General features: G+C 35.3%; 1 protein-coding gene across 2 annotated transcripts in view; it reads left to right on the plus strand.

Moving 5' to 3' along the window:
- Nucleotides 1–20,105, plus strand: part of LCORL (ligand dependent nuclear receptor corepressor like) — a 210,617-nt gene that overhangs the window by 157,674 nt on the left and 32,838 nt on the right. Inside the window, exons 6-7 of one of the 2 annotated variants that reach the window (XM_004375153.2) lie at nucleotides 16,947–17,040; nucleotides 18,374–20,105. In XM_004375153.2, the coding sequence (XP_004375210.1) occupies nucleotides 16,947–17,040; nucleotides 18,374–19,403 (1,124 nt within the window). In that variant the 3' untranslated portion in view covers nucleotides 19,404–20,105. The remainder of the gene's footprint in view (nucleotides 1–16,946; nucleotides 17,041–18,373) is intronic. The other variant, XM_004375154.2, reaches the window with a different exon arrangement.

Below are 20,105 nucleotides of genomic sequence, written 5' to 3' on the forward strand. Positions count from 1 at the left end.
AATTGTGCTGTTATTCTCACTTAAGATGAAGGCTTACAGAACAAAATAGTTTCTCATTTAACAGTTACTACAACTGTTGCCCTATGACAATGGTTAACAATCTCACAACACATCAACAATATTCTTACTCAACCTTGGGTTCCCTATCACCAGCTTCCTTCTTCCCTTCTGCTTTCTGGCCCTTGTCACTGGACTCCTGTACCTCGTTAGTCTAATTTGTTTTTACGGGGCTGTCCACTCCCAGGCTGAACAGTGAACCTCGGAGTTAACGTCACCACTGAGCTAAAAGGGCGTCCGGGGGCCATACTCTCGGGGGTTCTCCAGTCTCCTTTAGGCCAGTAAATCTGGTCTTTTTTCTGTGGGTTAGAATTATGCTCTACATCCTTCTCCAGCTCTGTCCAGAACCCTCTGTTGTGATCCTGGTCAGAGCAGTCAGTGGTGGTAGCCGGGCGGATTAGACCTTTCTTAAAGTAGAAAGGGGGTACCCTGAAGAGGAAATGATTCCCTGGTTTTCTCATCCCTGGAGGAATTCAGAAGCATCAGATAGCAATTGGAATAGATGACATTTTAAAAGTAAAATTCCACCTTTAAATTCGGATTCCATGAACTTAAGTGGTAAGGCAGGTCCAAATATGTAGAAAACAACAATATGTACATTATTTAAACTATTGTGATATTCCAGGCAAAGTCATAAATACATATATGTGAACACCCTGATGTTGAAAAGAGTAATGCTAATGGATAGAAATCTGTTCTTCAGATAGAGTTCTTGATCAGTTTAATTTTTCTGGTTGATTTATTGTCATTTGTGATTTCAGAATTCTTAAGATAGAAATCATTTAGTCTTGTAGTGTAGACAGCAAGAGGGAGAATGGTGATAGATGTGGTTACAGAAGTAGGTAGGGACCAGATTATGAGAAAGCCATATAGGAAATACTAAGAATTTTGAATTTTCTTAGAGCCACAGAGAGCTGCTAGTCTATTTGAAGCAGAAAGTGAAAAGATCAGATTTTCTTTTACAAGACTATTTTGCTGTGGTGTTGGTTGGTGGTCTCTAAACTTGCCTACTTGCATACCAAATCAAAAAAAAAAAGAGCACATACCTTTCAATCCATTTGTGTGTATGTATACACACTAATACATTATATGTACTAATCTTTCCACAAATTAAAATTTTTTAAGGTTGAAATAAAGACACTGTAAACAATTTTTAAATGTCTTGCTAACAATGAAGACTTCACTGCCAGTATTTTATTATACAGTATACATTTAGGGAGAATTTTATTAGAAATGAGAAAACATACAAGTCCATATTTCGAATAGTTTTCTTAAGAATTTAAAAAAATGTTTGCCTTGATTTCAGTGTTCTTATTCATAGTGTAGTTGCTAAAGAGCTCCTACTAGAATTAGCAGTGTCAGTTCTTTTTTTTTTTATTCTGTACTTACATTATTCATATTATGCTCATTCTATAACTTCTTTACATTGCTCATTTAAGTCACTTGTTCATTTTGTGAGTTACTTTATTCAAATTAGATAATCTAATCCATAAACCCAATGGATAATCTAATCATAAATAATACAGATAATTTATAGAGGAACTAGATTTATGGATAGCCTAATCCATAAATCTAAAATTCTCAATCCCAAATGGCTTTACAGGTAACTTTTATTACCTTAAAGTAATAGATAATTTCTGTCAGGACTGTTCCAAAGAAGAGATAAGAGAGAAAGATTGGCGTAATCTTGATGCCAAAAGCAGACAAGGATAGCAAAAGAAAGTTGTAATCCAGTCACATTTATAAACCTACATGCAAAAGTCCTAAATAAAATGTTAGCAAATTGAATCCAGTAAAGTATGAAAACATAATCATAACTAGGATTACACAGATGATTCAGTATTTGAAAAACTTTTGGATTTTGCACATTACCAAATTAAAAAAGAAAAATGATATCTTAATAGATCAGAAAAATTATACTACAAAAGCTGGTAACAGATTTATGCTAATAAATGCTTATAAAACCAAGACTAGGTGGGCACTCCATTAAGCATGATAAAGAGCATCTACTGGAAAACTACCGAAAACATCATAACTGAATGGTTTGAAGTAAAGGACAAGACAAAAATGCACACTGTCACTGATTTTCATCATTTTATGAGATGCTCTTACATGTGTGAACATATATGAGAGCATTCATAATGAGAAAAAGAAATAGTAAAATTATGAGAATAAATAATGAGATAAAGAATAAGCAAATTGTGGTTATTTATAAACAATATGATTAAGTAGAAAATATGAGAGAATATCTAGGTAAACTTTTAGAACTAAAAAAATTCGGAAAAGATGTACTTAAAAATCAGTGTGAATTTTACATATCAGCAGCCACTCAATTAGAGAATCTAGTTTTTAAAAAAATCTCATGTACAATAGCAACAGCACCAGGAAAAACATTAAAATGCCTAAGAATGGAACTAATGAGCTGTATAAGACCTTGTGAAGAACATTATAAAACTTTGTTGAAGGACATAGAAGAGGACCCCATAAATGAATATTTTTCATTTTAATGGATGAGAAGACTATAGAAGATGACAGTTCACCCTTAATGTACTTACATATCTAATGCTATTCCAGTCAAAATTCTGATAGGGTTTATTGTGGAACATGAGTAGCTCATCCTAAAATTTATGACTAAGACATAAAGAGCCAAAAATAGCCACATGAAGGTGGTGAGGGATTTACCCTAAAACATATCAAGTCTTATTTAGTGCAGTGAATTAAAACAGGTTGCTCTTGCCCAGGATAGATGTTAGCAGAACAGGTTAAAGGGCCCAGAAACTGTCCAGATACTGGCAGAATCTTGGTTCAAGATGGAAACCTTGGTGGCATAGTGGTTAAGAGCTATGGCTGCTAACCAAAAGGTCGGCAGTTTGAATCCACCAGGTGCTCCTTGGAAACCGTTTGGGGCAGTTTGTCCTGTAGGGTCACTATGAGTCGGAATTGAGTTGACAGCAACGGGTTTTTTTTTTTTTTTTGGTTTTGGTTTTGGTTTTGATTCAAGACAGAGATGTGATTAGAAATCACTAGGAAGGATGGCATATTGAATAAATGGCTCTGAGGCAATTGGTTATGCATATGGACAAAAAAAATAGATAGATCCCTACCTTATACCACTCACAAAATTAATTCATGTCGGGTTAAACGGCTAAATGTGAAAAGCAAAACTAAAACTTTGAAAACAAAATATGACATAATACCTTAATGAACTCAAAATAAGAAAGAAGTCCTTAAGATGAAGAACCACAATACGTGCAACAATTTTGTAAATGCAACTGTGCTGAAATGTCAGACCTTAAGTATTATAAAAGTCATTGTGAACAGAGTAAAATTGTCAAGCCTCAGCTTTGGAGACAATATTTACAATTTATGTAACTGATAGCCATTAGAATAACAAAACAAAACTATAACTGATGAAAAAAAGACAATAGAAAAATAGACAAAGACAGTTCTCAGAAGAAGAAACCAGAATGTCCAAATAAGCAAAGAAATTGTTCAACGGACTATCCTGCCCAGCTTCCTTCCCTGTATAGGGTTCTTCTATAATATAAAACAAACAAAAAAAAAAAAAGCATAAAACAAACCCACTGCCTTCAAGTCAATTCCGACTCATTGCAACCCTATAGGATAGAGTTGAACTGCCCCTTAGGGTTTCCAAGGAGCGGCTGGTGGATTTGAACTGCGACCTTTTGATAGTAGCCCTGGCTCTCAACCACTGCACCACCACAGCTCCTTCTATAATATAAGAGATGATACTTATAACACTGATTTACACTAAGTGCTTATTAAAACATTATTGTTTGACACCTCTGATAGATAAGCTCAAATCTCTGTCTTAAACATTTACCCATCATTTTACATTTTTTCGACCTGTAACAATATGAGTATACTACTTTTACTTAATAGTTGTTGTTGGGTGTATTGAGTCAGTTCTGACTCATAGCGACCCTGTCTACAACAGAACAAAATACTGCCTGGTCCGGCGCCATCCTCACGATCGTTGTTATGCTTAAGCCCGTTGTTGCAGCCACTGTGTCAGTCCATCTTGTTGAGGGTCTTCCTCTTTTTAGCTGACCCTCTACTTTACCAAGCATGATATCCTTCTCCAGGGACTGGTCCCTCCTGATAACATGTCCAAAGTACGTGAGATGAAGTCTCAGTATCCTTGTTTCTAAGGACCATTCTGGCTGTACTTCTTCCGAGGCAGATTTTTTCATTCTTCTGGCAGTCCGTGGTATATTCTTCACCAACACCATAATTCAAAGGTGTCATTTCTTCAGTCTTCCTTATTCCTTGTCCAGCTTTCACACGGTTATGAGGCAACTGAAAACACCATGGCTTGGGTCAGGCACACCTTAGTCCTCAAAGTGACTTCTTTGCTTTTCAACACATTAAGAGCTCTTTTTCCGTAGATTTGCCCAATGCAATACATCGTTTGATTTCTTTTTTTTTTTTTTTAATATGGTAGTTCTATATTTAACTTTTTTTTTTTTTTTTGATTGTACTTCAGGTGAAGGTTTACAGAATAAACAGTTTCTCACAAAATAGTCAGTACACTTATTGTTCCATGACATCGGTCGACAACCTCACCACATGTCAACGCTCTCCCTTCTCGTCCTTTTTTTTTTTTTTTTTTGGGCTGAAAATATGCATAGCCAAAGACACACCACTTCAAAAATTTCTACATGCACAGTTCAGCGACATCGATCACATTCTTCCAGCTGTGCTGCCACCCTCACTTTAGATGAAGGTTTACAGAACAAAATAGTTTCTCATTAAACAGTTAGTACGCATGTTGCCCTATGACAATGGTTAACAACCCCACTACATGTCAACACTGTCCTTACTCAACCTTGGGTTTCCAGTCACCAGCTTTCCTGTCCCCCTCTGCCCTCCAGTCCCTGTCACTGGACTGCTGCGCCTCATTAGTCCCATTTTGTCATTTGATTTCTTGACTGCTACTTCCATGGCTGTTGATTGCGGATCTAAGTAAAATGAAATCCTTGACAACTTCAATCTTTTCTCTGTTTATCATGATGTTGCTTATTGGTCCAGTTGCGAGGATTATTATTTTCTTTATGTTGAGGTACAATCCGTACTGAAGGCTGTAGTCTTTGATCTTCATCAGTAAGTGCTTCAAATCCTCTTCTCTTTCAGCAAGCAAGTTTGTGTCATCTGCACATCACAGGTTGTCAATGAGTATTCCTTCAATCCTGATACCCTGTTCTTCATATAGTCCAGTTTATCAGATTATTTGCTCAGCATACAAATTGAAGAAGTATGATGAAAGGATACAACCCTGACGCACATGTTTAAACCACTCAGTATTCCCTTGTTCTGTTCAAATGACTGCCTCTTGGTCTTTGTACAGATTCCTCATGAGCACAAGTTTAACTGTTCCGGAATTCCCATTCTTTGCAATGTTATCCATATTCTGTTATGATCCACACAGTCGAATGCCTTTGTGTAGTCAATAAAACACAAGTGAACATCTTTCTGGTATTTGCTGCTTTCAGCCAAGATCCATCTGACATCAGCAGTGATATCCCTAGTTCCCGCATCCTCTTCTGAATCTGGCTTGAATTTCTGGCAGTTCCCTGTTGATGTAGTGCTGCAGCTGCTTTTGAATGATCTTCAGCAAAATTTTACTTGCATGTGATGTTAACGATATTATTCGAAAATTTCCTCATTCTGTTGGATCACTTTTCTTTGTAAAGGGCACAAATATGGATCTCTTCCAGTCTGTTGGCCAGGAAGCTGTATTCTAAATTTCTTGACGTAGATGAGTGAGCACCTCCAGCAGTGCATGTGTTTTTTGAAACATCTCAGTTGGTATTCCATCAATTCCTGGAGCCTTGTTTTTCGCCAATGCCTTGAGTGCAGCTTGGACTTCTTCCTTCAGTACCATTGGTTCTTGATCATATGCCACCTCCTGAAATGGTTGAATGTCAACCAATTCTTTTTGGTACCATGACTCTGTGTATTCCTTCCGTTTTCTTTTAGTGATCCCTGCATCATTCAATATTTTACCCATAGAATCCTTCAAAATTACAACTTGAGGCTTGAATTTTTTCTTCAGTTCTTTTAGCTTGAGAAATGCTGAGCCATTTCTTCCCTGTTGGTTTTCTAACTCCAGGTCTTTGCACGTTTCATTATAAAACTTTACTTTTTCTTCCTGAGCCGCCCTTTGAAATCTTATGTTCAGCTTTTTTACTTCATCATTTCTTCCTTTCGCTTTAGCTACTCGATGTTCAAGAGCAACTTTCAGAGTCTCTTCTGACATCCATTTTGGTCTTTTCTTTCTTTCTTTCTTGTCTTTTTAGTGACCTCTTGCTTTCTTCATGTATGATGTCCTTGATGTCATCCCACAACTTGTCAGGTCTTTTGTCATTAGTGTTCAGTGTGCCAAATCTATTCTTGAGATGGTCTCTAAATTCAGGTGTAATATACTGAAGGTCGTATTTTGGCTCTCGTGGACTTGCCTGTATTTTCTTCAGCTTCAAATTAAAGTTGCGTATGAGCAATTGATGGTCTGTTCTGCAGTCGGCCCCTGGCCCTGTTTTGACTGATGATACTGAGCTTCTCCACTGTCTCTTTCCACAGATGTGTTTGATTTGATTCCTGTGTATTCCATGTATTAGTTAGTAGTACTGTAAATATTTATAGAAATTATTATATCTCAAAAACACTTTTCCATGCTAGTCTTTAGGGTTTTTTTTTTGTTTGTCTGTTTCCCCTCATTTGCAACAATATGAGAAAGACTACTTTTACCTACTGGGAGTGTAAATAGTTGTTGAAACTACTGTATCTCTGCAAGCATCTATTTTCTGTGATAATCTTTTCAGTTTCCTTAGTTGTTTTTCCTAAGTCAGTTTCCACTCACTTCATTATCTTTGCCCTCTCTTCCACAAACTCTAGACTGACTTAAAGTATAATTACCCTGAGAAAAAACATTCCCATTTGCCTCTTCATTGTGTTTTCAATCCAGGTGATTCAAATATTAGTAGATATTTCTTCGTGCTCTTTAAGTTCTGCAGATCTGTATAAATACTCTGAGCCTGAGAAACTGATAGGAAAGTAAATCATGCTTTGTCGATACCAGTGATTCTTTTTTGTCCTGGTACACTGAGGAACAAGTATAAATAACATTAGTAGATCAAAGTTTGTTTTTGTTTTTTTTTTTTTAAGCTTCCAGCTTTAATCTGACATGAAAGTAAAAACTTCTCTTAAATTCTGTGTACAGGAAGAAATTTGCATCTGTGGACCTTTATCATTACCTCCACAACTATGAAGTATTTACCAATCCTATACAAAATAAGATCAAATGTGGGCAGAAATGGAAACAGCAGCACTTAATTGGCCTTGTTGCTACAGTTTTATGCCATGAGGTCCAATGAATATTTTGCTAGAACTTTCATTATAGTAATTTTCTTACTGCATTATGATTGTTTGCATGTCTATTAACCCATTGTACTAAACCTTTGGGAGCAGGAATCTTGTGTTTTCCTTTTTGTATCTTCAGTGCTTGGCATGATCTATGACATTGAATTTATAGAATTAAAAATCTTCACTATTCTTAAATGCAGCTAAAATTAAATGTTGCTAATTGAGGCTTGACCATTGGATCTATGATATTTAGCAGTGAAATTTGTTATTTTAAAATTTTGAATGGAAACTATTCTGAAATATCTTTGTATTATCTTAAATAGCATGCGGAACTTTAAGGGTCATTTTTATGAATATTAATGATTTCACTGTCTTTTAGTGACTTGAATATTTTGGGAATATTTTCTCTTTACCTAATTGGCAACAGATAAAAAAAATCTTTTTAAAAAATTACATTGCTATCAGTAGGCTAAAATTTTGGAAACTGTGTCTGCTAGTTTGAGTAAGATTGCCTTCTTTCTTTTTTTTTTTTTAAACATATTATGTATGGGGCTAATACCAATTACGGTATTTTCACAAATAAAGTGCCCGTGTAAATAATGTGCCCACACATATAATGCACATAATGTGCCCAGGGAAATAATGCACAACAAGGGTTGCACGGTTGGCAAAAAACATATAATGTGTGCATTATTTGCATAAAAATATGATAGTCTTCAAGTGAGCATTTGAGCGACTACATTGAATAGAATATATGATTTTCAGTAATATAGTTTGTCAAGTATCCATGGTTGTTGCTGCTGCTGCCACCATTATCTTCTGGTTTCTTGGCTGTGATTAAGGTAAGTGCAGTTGTCAGCTGAGATGTTAGTGTAATTAAGAGAGCCGTATATGGTGTTATGTATTCTGCTTAACTGCACTGTTTATAAGTGAAGTCTGTTGTTAATTCTGTTAGGAGAATGTCCAACAGTTTTTAAAGTTCAATTCAGAAGATACGTTTCTGTATCCACTAATGAAGCCAATAAAATTATTCTTCTTGTTTTTCTACGCTGAACTTTTATTTTCTGAGGCTAAACACATGTGGAAGAAAAATTTATGTTCCGTGCTTGAGAAGAACAAAACATAATATGACTATATGAGCTCATGTCCCTTCCAAACTAACCTTCTCTGACTCTAGGGATACAGGAAACAATAGGTTGTCTTTTAAAATTCCCAGTCTAGGCATACTACTGCCCACCGCTTAAAAACCCTTAATGGCTTCCCATTGTCCTTAGGATAAAGTCTAAAACTCTACACTTCCCTGTCTAACCCCTGCCTACCTATCCAGTCTCATCTGTGCCTGTCTTTCTTCTTATTCATCATACTGGCTTTCTCTCAGTGTCCTGAATGTCATACACTCTGGCCTCAGAACAATCACACATTCTGTGGCCTCTCTGTAGAAGCTGCCCTCTACTGCCACCACTTTTTTCTAAATAAATTTTACTTGTTTTTTTTTTCGGGTCTCATTTTCTGCATCATTTCCTTAGGAAAACCTCCCCTACAGCTCCCAAATTGACATATGTACATATACCTTCTTAATAATTCCCACCAAAATTTAGTTTTGTTTTCCTGAAGCAACCTGTATCCTTTTAAAGTACTCATCAGTCATGTAGTTATTTGTTTCTATCATCTATTTTATGCTATTTTTTCCCCCTTGTTATATTCTTTTTCCTCCTTTCTGATTTTCTTTTGGAATGATTCAGTTTTTTCCTCACATTTCACCTTTTTCCCTTTGCTAATTTTGAAGTTATATAACCTATTTGTTGTGTTAGTGGTTACCCTAGGGTGTTTTGACTCATTATCTGCCCCTCACACTTATCACCATTTTATCAGTGCTTTAATTCTCTTTTTATGACATCACGATTTAAACATAACTTTATATCATAATTTCTGTTTACGTGTGCATCCGTAATTATCTTTTTTTGCTGTTGTTGTTCACCACCCCTTCTTACATCTCACATTTTCTTCTGGGATCAGAAATTCCTTTAATAAGGGTGTATTGGTAGTAAACTCATATTTGTTTTTCCTTTGTCCTTAAAAGATAATTTTTCTGGGTACACAAATCTAGGCTGACAATTACTTTATTTCAGCATTTTAAGGATACTATAATAGTGTCTTTTGGCTTCCAGTAATGCTGTTGCTGCCCAACTAATAGTCTTTCCTTTGTAGATAATCTTCACTCTCTCAGCTTTTAGGATCGCTCCCTCTTCTTCCCCCTTTATCTTCCTCCCACTCTTCTTCCTCTCACTCTCCCTTCCCCTCTTGTTTTCCTTCTCCCTCCTGCTTTCTCTCTTCTTCCCACTGTCCTTTCCTGTTTTGTTTATGGTGTTGTTCAGGTTGTCTAGGGTATGGCTGGGAGTCAGTTCTTTTCACTTATTTTGCTTGGGAGTCATATGGTTCCTAAAACTGAAGATGCATGTCTTTAATTAATATTGGAAATATTTCAGCCATTATCTTTTCAAATACATTGCAACTCTTTATCTCCTGTTGAAATTGCATTGAAACATGAAACATATTTGATGTTCTTATTCTGTTCTTTATGTCTCCTCCTTTCTTTTATATTCTGTATCTTTTTGTCTTGTGTTCCATCCTGATTAGTAATTAGAACTATGTCCTGTTTCACTAGTTCTCTTTTGATATTGATTTAGTAAATACAAATCACATAAACAAAAGCCCTTTCAGGTCTTCAGTAATGTTTGAAAGTAAAGAGGGATTATGAAATCAAAACGTTTGAGAACCACTTGCTTTAGATCTAACTCCAAGTTTATCAGAGTTATGGAAATAAAAGAACAAAGTTAATGACACCACAGGAAAACCAACAGAATAATCTTCTATAGCCTGTTTTTTAAAATACATATTTTTAAACACGCTTGTGTTAGTAAATATTTTTCTACAGAATTATTTTAGTAGTTTAGTTGATTTACTTAGCTGAATAGTATTCTATTTTGTAAAATTATCACATTAATATTTAACTAATTCTGTATCTTCGGATATATAAGCAGTTTCCAATATTTTTAGATTAACAGTCCTAAATTGTCATATAGGATTGTAACCTTAGAAATTAATAGAGAAATACCTAGGTTTGACACATGCATAAACTTGTTTAGTTTATTGCAAGGATGGTCATGGCAAGCCACGCAAGAAAGACCTCACAGCATTCATTTAGAACTAGAGAATCAGAATTAACAATTACAATGTTCAGACTTTTACCTTCACAAGAGATCTCGGGAGGAAGGCTTGACCACGGCTCAAACTCAGCAGAGGTCCCTTGTAGGTACGGTCTGAGGTCAGCAGTGGCAGGCAGTCTCAACTGGCTCTCGATATTCTGAGAGAGTTAAGAGACTAGAGAAAGATCCCATTGCCTCTGCCTTATCTTGGTGAGTGAGCAGAACTTTAGGGTTTATATTGAAATTCTCACCTTGTCTTCATAGGATAAGGGCCAATGTGACTTCAAAGACCATTATGTTTTGTCTTCTCTCCAGAGTTAGAGATTAGCCAAATGTTGTATCTTCTCTTCAAAGTTAGATATTATTTAGACTTATATCTCAAGGCTAGTTTACAGAGATTAACTATGTTATCTTTTGTCACAGCATGCCAGGTCAAAGTCAATTTCAAGGTTAACATTCTCATATACTTTACATATTTCCATGTCTAAGTTCAGAAATTTTTAAATAAGTTTCTAATGATTTACAGGTTTCTAACAGCTATAGGGTCACTATGAGTCAGAATTGACTCGAAGGCAACGGATTTGGTTTGTGTTTCTTTTTTTAATAGTTAATGTTAGAGATCCTCACAAAGGTAGGCATATTATTTCTAAATTTTTATTATAGGTACTTATATATATATGTATTTTGAAAGCATAATAGTGACATACATTATATGATTAGAGAACATTATAGAAACATAGAACATAAATAAACATCCTTAAGCTAAGACTTTGCAGCCAGTCTTAATTACTACTTTAGATTTCAGTACTAGATTATTTATGTACTAGATAAAACACATTGGGAAAATAATAACCTCCCCTTTTTTAAAAAAAATATTTCATGTAGGGAGGGAGGCAGATGAGGAAAGAGAACACCAGTGTTAAGACCTGATTGATGTGTTGCTTTTATGTAGTGTTGCTTGTGTCCCTCATGACTCTGAAACTTTATAGTTAATCTAAGCAAAAACCCACTGCCATCAAGTTGATTCTGACTCTTCAGATTAGGAAAAATTAAAAATCTCAACAATAACAAATGTTGGCAAGGATGTAGGAAAGACATTTGGTAATATCTACTAAAGTTAAAAATGCCCTACTGTCCAGCAATTTCACTTCTACGTATATATCTTAGAGACACTCTTGCACATGAACATAAGAAAACATTTATAAGAATGTTCATGAATGTTCATTTCCCCATTATTGTAATAACGAAAAACTAAACCCAGTGATACAAATGAATGAATTAAATCAGTCTCTCTCTCCCCCCTCTCCTTCCCTCTCCCTTCTCTCCTTTCTTCTGTCCCTCTCTTTTTTCTTCTGTCCCTCCTTCCTCCCTCTTTCTGTATGCATAATGTGTGTGTGCACGAGTGTGTATACAAACACATACACATAACACATACTTGAATAGGTATTAAATAATATAAGAAAAGACAGTTGTCTGATCTGCTTCTTTTGTAATTCAGAAGTGTTTAGATTTAGAACCCACCCTACTTGGGTATGATCTAATTAACATAACAAAGAGAACCCTATTTCCAAACAGGATTACATCCATAGGTATAGTGGTTAGAATGCCAACACATATTTAAGGGGGACAGTTTAATCCATAATACCTTGCTACTCTCAAGTTATTTAAAGATAATCATCTTCCATCAATATGGGCTCTGAACACATGTCAACTGTGACATAAAGTATTTAACCAAAGAAATCGCTTATTCTTTCCAACACTGGGAGAAGCAATTGTCTTCCACTTATTGAGAGGCAGTGTGTTGATCTCCAATGTGTTAGCTTCTCTGGAGAATTTTCAAGGTAATTTTGACTACAGTTTTCTTTAGAGTTTTTGCCTTTACATGAGAGGTGTGTCCATTTAAAATTTAAGCTGTTGTAATAATATATAAAACAGTAGCATTGGTAATTAGAATGACAGAAAAATAATCAACTTTGGAGAGTTTTTGTGTTTCTGTTTGAACTTGTTACATTTACTTTTTATTCCACACAGTCTTATCCTTGTCTTAAAGAATATTACTTCTTTTTGCTTCGTATAAATACATGTCATGTTTCTACCTAGACTCTAAAATGTACAAGGTCAAACTATTTCTTCTACTTATTTTATATTACCCTAGAGCTTTTAGTATAATAAAATGCTTAATTTTTATCCATTGAGTTAATTAGGACTTTGGAAATAAACACATCAAACAAAACAATCTAGTTATGACATGATATCTCCATGTCCAATGAGTGATGCTAATATAAATCAGCTACATATATATAAAGCATCAGAAGGAACAGGAAAATAAACCTTTACCTCTAAACCTGATCTTTCTTTTTCTCCATCGTTCCTCCCAATCTCTCTCTGCCCTTCTCTTCTTACTGCTTTGCTTTTCTAATTCAGGCAATCCTAGGGATAACCGGTTTTATTTTCTCTAGCTCTTGAGCTACAGGCTTTAGATAGAAAAAAGTAATAACAGTATTCACAAAATAGTATAGGTGGTAATACTGCTAATAGAAAGTGAAATTTGCTATTGATAACTAAAATTTACCTAAAAATCCTTACTGCATATCAGAACTATTTACTTACATATTTATGTATTTTTTGCTAACTATGTAAATGTTCATTGATTAAAGAATTTTAACATGATGTGAGAAATATGAAGCCCTGGTGGCGCAGTGGTTAAGTGATATGGCTGCTAACCAAAAGGGCGGCAGTTCAAATCCACCAGCCACTCCTTGCAAACCCTATGAGGCAGTTCTTCTGTATCCTCTAGGGTCACTATGGATCAGAATCTACTCTATGGGAATGGGTGACAAATATGTTGAAAGAGAACGTTTTTCATTTTCACCAGACACAGATTATAGTATGTTACTTTAGTTATTAGCAAAACCTTTAATATAGACAGCCTGGATCTGGAGATGGGACTGTAATAAAAAGATAAAAGCATTTCTCATCTGGGTCACTGTTTAGAGTTCCTACAGAGTAAGAGTCAGGAGTATATCTTAAAGGTAGAACAGGGCATAGGTGTAGCTCATCCTCAAGATTAAAATGAGCTGTAGCCAGAGCTGTGTGTGGCTGTCAAACCAGCAGTCAAAGGATGCCCCAGAAAGGACAAGAATACCTATATTGCCCTAGCTAGGGAGCTACAGCTGGTTTACGTTGTTTATGCAAAGGAGAAAGAGAAGGGGCTCCCTGTACCTCCTTTTATTATTATTTGTGGAATAATTTTAAATTGAGTATATTAACAATCTAGAACCATTTAGCACTGAAGAAATTTCAGTAATTCATTTTGTAACTTTTATTAGGAAATAACAGACTTATGAGGAAGTATGTTTTATATACTACAAATTGTACATAAAACATGAGCAAAATCAAAATTAGTGCTACAATGATAAACCTGAATATCGGTTAGACAGTGATCATTTCTTGAAGAAGGTGGTCTTAAGATAGGGTCTTGAAATAAGAGTAAAATTTTAATTACTAGGAAAGACAAATGATGATACTAAAACAGAGAAAACAGCATTTGTTTCTTCCTTTAGTAGATTCTAACACTGTATTAGGATTAATGAAATACAAGTGAATAATAAGTTAAGATCCCCAACCTTGAGGAATTCAATCTCATGGGAGGAAAAGACATGTAAGTTAATAATTGCATGATAGTGTCATAATGTTATGTTATATTTATGCAGTGTAACACAGTACAGTGTTACAGGATGCTGCTGACCCACGGGACAAAATAACCAGCTTCTGCTTGGGGAGATCTGAATCTTTAAGGATGAGTAGGAAAGTTGAAGTAGAAATTTGACATGTTGAATAGGTAGAAAGAGCATTCCAGGCCAAGTGAACAATGTGCTGCAATTCCAGAGACATGATGCCACTGCATAGGCTATTTGAGGGCTTTCTAAGTGCTTTAGGGAGCTCTGGTGGTGCAGTGGTTAAGCGCTTAGCTGCTAACTGAAGGGTCGGTGGTTTGAACTCATGAGCTTCTCCACAGAGAAAGATGTAGCAGTCTGCTTCCATAAAGATTACAGCCTTGGAAACCCTATGGGGCAGTTCTACTCTGTCCTGTAGGGTCACTGTGAGTCGGAATCAACTTAGTAGTGAAAGGTTTAATGGGTTAGTGCTTTGATACATAAGGAGTGGGAGATTACCAATAAACTGAGGCAAGATACTTCATTTAAAAAAAAAAAAAAGATACTTTTACCCTTTTAATATAGGCACGCTAACCTCTAGCCATACTGAATTTCTTGCAGTTCTTCAAAATTCTATTCAGCAAATATTAATTGAACATTTAGTGTGTGCCAGGCACTATTGTAGGCAGTGGTTATACATCGGTGAATAAAATAGACACTACCTTACGTAGCTTATAGGCTGGTGACTAACACTGGTAAGTGTATAAGCACCTGGACTACAACCTGCTAAATGCTAAATAACATAGGTAAGTGTTGCTGGTATAGGAACCTAGAAGAATGACAACCAAGTCCAAGCTGTGAACTGAATGCTAAATAAGATTGGTTAGAATGTGTGTGGGGATAGAAGGAAGGCAGAATTAGTAGCCATCTAGGCAGAGGAAACTAGCTGAATATATGAACGCACAGAGATGGGAAATAGCATAGCACTTTATCCATCCAGTTTCCCGCCTCCACTCTTAGCCCTGTGCAGGCCATGTGTGCACAGCAGGTTGATTCTTTAAAACCACAAATTAAAATCATGACAGTCTTCTGCTCAGAACCCTCCAGTGGCTTCCTATCTCTCTCAGAATAAAACTCACCACAGTCTTACCATGGCTGACAGTGTCCTATGTGATATGTCTTCTGGCAACATTTCTGATCTCATCTCACTCTCAGCCTAGCTTACTCCACTCCAGGCACCTTGGCCTCTTTACTTTTCCTCAGACATTCCATAAGTGATTACACATACAGCCCTTGCACACACTGTTCCTTTTAGAAGGTTTCCCCAGGATACCTGCTTGATTGGTAGCCTCACCTTGTTCAAGACTGTTCAAGTCGAAGAGGCCTGTACCGATAAGACTGTATTTATAAAATAGCAGCCCCTCAGCCCTATAGTCATTATCAACTTACTCTTCATTCTTTCTCCTCAACCTGAAATATGTTTGGTATTGTCATTGTTAGCATTATTGTATGAGTCATCTCAGTAGATCCTAGTAGGTACTTCTGCCTTTTTTTTACTACTGCTTTGCACATCATAAACAATAAATAATTGTTGAATTGTACATAGGAGGTTATGCGTATGATGTTTTATTTTTTCACCTTTGTATCTCCCAGGGCACTTAAGTGTTAGGTGAGTTCATATGCTAATAATAAAACCCAGTTGAGTTTTCAGGTATATTTTTTAACATTTTTTTTTTTTAATAAAAGTAATGATCCCTTTTTTATAGCTTAAATTTTCCTTTTTTTTTTTTAGCTATTAGTAAAGACATTCACAGTATTATTTATTGCTGTTTTAAATTTATAGTGTATTTTTATTTTTTATCCTGCAGTTTGTCAGATTAACAGTATGTCTGAATCTTTGAAGTTTTATTTGTGTAAATTAAATAATACTAATAAAAATGACTATAATATAATAACAAATAGGCAGTCATTTTGTAACAGGTTATTTTTCCTAAAAATTATATTATTAAAAGTTATGCCTTAGATTATTCTTCATCCAACCATAGATATAACCACAGTATATTAAATAGGCAATGATTCAAGTACTGTACATTTCAGTAATTTAAAATAGTACAGTTATATACAGTGAGTTCTAAAAAAAAAACATTGGTTATACGTAGAGTCACAGTTTACATGTGCCACATATTGCTAGCCCTAGTAAATGCTGATTATTCAATTCTCTTATTCATCATCCTATTTACTATTCTTTCCACTTTTTACAATTTACACTACTCCTGCCTTCCCAAAGAAAGCATCATCTGGACAGCCGTGAATGGAAAGCACTCATGGATGAGCAATCAGATGGTTGTTCACTGCAAAATGGTGGGAAGGGTGACCAATAATAACAGATTTTATGTGCTATAGTCTGTTAGTTTCTTTACATCCCCTGGTCCTCCAGCTCCTCCTGTCTTCTTTCTTTCCTAACTAGTGCCATCCCAGTCACACCCTTTTGCTAAGACCATAAGATGAGTAGGTGACGGCCACATGTCGAATACAAGTATTCATTTTTAGGTCATGAATTAGATCAGTAAAATATGAAACGTTAAAATGTAAAGATTGCCTGTGTGTCACAAATATAAAGTCTTTTCTCTTGCCAAAATTATAGGGGATGGAGTGTTAGATCTCTCTACAAAGAAAACCAGCATAAAATCTGAAGAATCGTCCATATGTGATCCTCCTTCTGAAAATTCAATGGCTGGGTAAGCAATATCTAGGAAATATAATTCAGTACTAATATTAAATTACCTCTGCATAAAACTGTTAATACTATTTTGCGTAGATTTACATATGTAGTTTTCCTCCAGAATTTTTGTCACTCATAAGTATGTCTCTCTCATACGTTCATTTGTCCTTTGTCTTTCTTTTTTATTCTTTCTGTTAAAGAAAAGTTATCAGAACAATCACCAAACTTTAGTTCATGTTGCTAAAGTGAACTACCAACTTAATCATAGAATACAAACTAAGAAGCAGGACAAGTAAAGACAATTTTAAATATGCAGGAGGCAATTTTAAGGAAAATATTTAATTTTAATATTTAAGTTTTAAAACAGTGAACAGATTCTAAAAGTAATATACTTAATACTTCTTAAAGCTAGCTGATAGTGTTTACATTTTTTTTCATTGTGCTTTAGGTGTGGTGACAAACTATTTAATTTTAGTAATCACCACAAATAGACCTTTCATGTTTTGAAAACTGTCATTAAATTATTTAAAATAAAAAATTAGTTATAAAATGCTGTTCTGTTGGATTCTTGGATTTATGATTTTATTTTTTAACTTTTGCATCTTCCCATTAACTACAAGCATAGGAGGCTTTTTTGTCACATTTAAATCTTAGATGTAACCTATAATTTGTTTCAACCAAGGTTGTAGTTGCATTTGAATCATAAGTTACAGTGAGCTTTCTATTTGAGGAACTTTGAAAATTACAGAGATACATTAGAAATAGAAGTAGCATTTATAATATCCAAAAGTAACTCATTTTCAAATATGATTTATTGACTTATTTCAAATTTTAAGTTTTTGTCTAGAGAAAAATTAGTCTGTGGAAATATGGGATGTTTGTGTTTGGTAATATTCTTGCTGCTACAAATTTCCTTTAAAGGGGTTGACTCTTTTATTACTTGTTTAGTGGTAACGTCACGTTTCTACTAACAAAAACTCCTTTAGGATTTGGGTATTTTTTATAATGGAACACTAATTGTGCAGATAAAAATTATAAGTGTTGCTCTGCAAGCATCTGTCAGAGGAATAGCAACATCATGAGAATATTTTTACAAATACTGAGTTAGGATTTTATGTTCTTGGAAGGTCTGCCTGTTGAGGCCACCGTATGATTGACACATTGTCCTACCAGGACTGTAGCGTTTGCTTTGATAAGGAGTAACTACTACATCTCACAGACTTAAAAGTGTCATAAGCAGTGATGTTACCTAAGCAAGGAGTATAATAAAGGAGTGGACCCTCCCCTTCCATAGCTGTGTGAGAGTCTCTCATGCATCAGTTTACCATCGTTTCATTCCATCCATCCAGGAGACTACACAGAAACAGAGAGGACTATGTGGAAAGAAGTGCTGAGTTTGCAGATGGTTTGCTCTCAAAAGCTTTGAAAGACATTCAGTCTGGAGCACTGGACATAAATAAAGCAGGCATACTTTATGGCATACCTCAAAAAACTTTACTTCTCCACTTAGAAGCCTTACCAGCAGGGAAGCCTGCATCTTTTAAAAACAAAACTCGAGATTTCAATGATAGTTACTCATATAAAGACAGTAAAGAAACTTGTGCAGTGCTGCAGAAAGTAGCCTTGTGGGCAAGAGCTCAAGCAGAGCGCACAGAAAAAAGTAAAGTCAATCTACTTGAAACCTCAGAATTAAAATTCCCAACAGCTTCCAGTTACCTCCATCAGTTAACTCTACAGAAAATGGTTACTCAATTTAAAGAAAAAAATGAAAGCCTACAATATGAAACTTCAAATCCTACTGTACAGTTAAAAATTCCTCAGCTACGAGTGAGTTCTGTTTCAAAACCACAACCTGATGGTTCTGGTCTGCTGGATGTTATGTATCAAGTTTCTAAAACCTCTTCAGTCCTGGAAGGATCAGCTCTCCAAAAACTGAAAAATATACTCCCTAAGCAGAACAAAATAGAATGTTCTGGGCCTGTAACTCACTCAAGTGTTGACTCTTATTTTCTACATGGGGACCTCTCTCCTTTGTGTCTTAATTCTAAAAATGGAACAGTTGATGGAACCTCTGAAAACACTGAAGATGGATTGGATCGAAAAGATAATAAGCAGCCCAGGAAAAAACGTGGCCGCTATCGGCAGTATGATCATGAAATAATGGAAGAGGCTATTGCAATGGTAATGAGCGGAAAAATGAGTGTTTCCAAAGCACAAGGAATTTATGGGGTACCTCACAGCACTTTAGAATACAAGGTAAAAGAAAGATCTGGAACACTGAAGACTCCTCCGAAGAAGAAACTCCGATTACCAGACACTGGGTTATATGTGACAGATTCAGGGACTGGCAGCTGCAAAAACAGCAGCAAGCCTGTGTAGATTACTTGTTAGGAAAATGTTTGTATGCGCGTGTGTGAGTGTGTGTGTTTGTGTGTATGTGCACAGGTGTGTATTTGTGTGTCTGTATACACACATGTGGGAATTACAAATGCTCACTCTGACAGGAGACATGAAATTTTACAGTTCAAAAACCACTTACATGCCTTTTGAAAAAAGTTTTATTCAGGGTTTTCACTGTGGACAGAATTATATAGTTGCTTACTTAATTCTGATAGTTTGTATCTAATCCTTGTATAAATAGGTGAAAAAGATTCAGGTTTTCTTTAGTAGTCAATAGCATAAAGCGTTGTGGGAAAACAAGTAATTGTCAAGTGAAACATTTTTATTGGTGAAAGACCACTCCAGCCATTCAGTTGAACCATCTTGTAATGAAAATAAGATATTAATCGTTTATAAACATTTTTACGTAACATACTTACTGTTATTGTAAGTACATCAAACAACCGATCAAAGTTTAAATGGACAGCTATTTCCATACTAAGAAAAATTAATATATACAGTATTAGTACACTACAGTGCATTCTGTGAAATACAAAATGCACTCAAGTGCATCCACCAGGAATAGAGAAGGAAACCTTAAATGATATGTATAATGAAATTTAATATTTATCATTTAATAGTTGATTTAGCAGGAAGATGGGGTTTATAAGGTATATACTTTAAAAAAAAAAAAAAAAAAAA

The sequence above is a fragment of the Trichechus manatus genome, unplaced genomic scaffold (genome assembly GCF_000243295.1).
Source record: "Trichechus manatus latirostris isolate Lorelei unplaced genomic scaffold, TriManLat1.0 scaffold00034, whole genome shotgun sequence".
Lineage (NCBI taxonomy): Eukaryota > Metazoa > Chordata > Mammalia > Sirenia > Trichechidae > Trichechus > Trichechus manatus.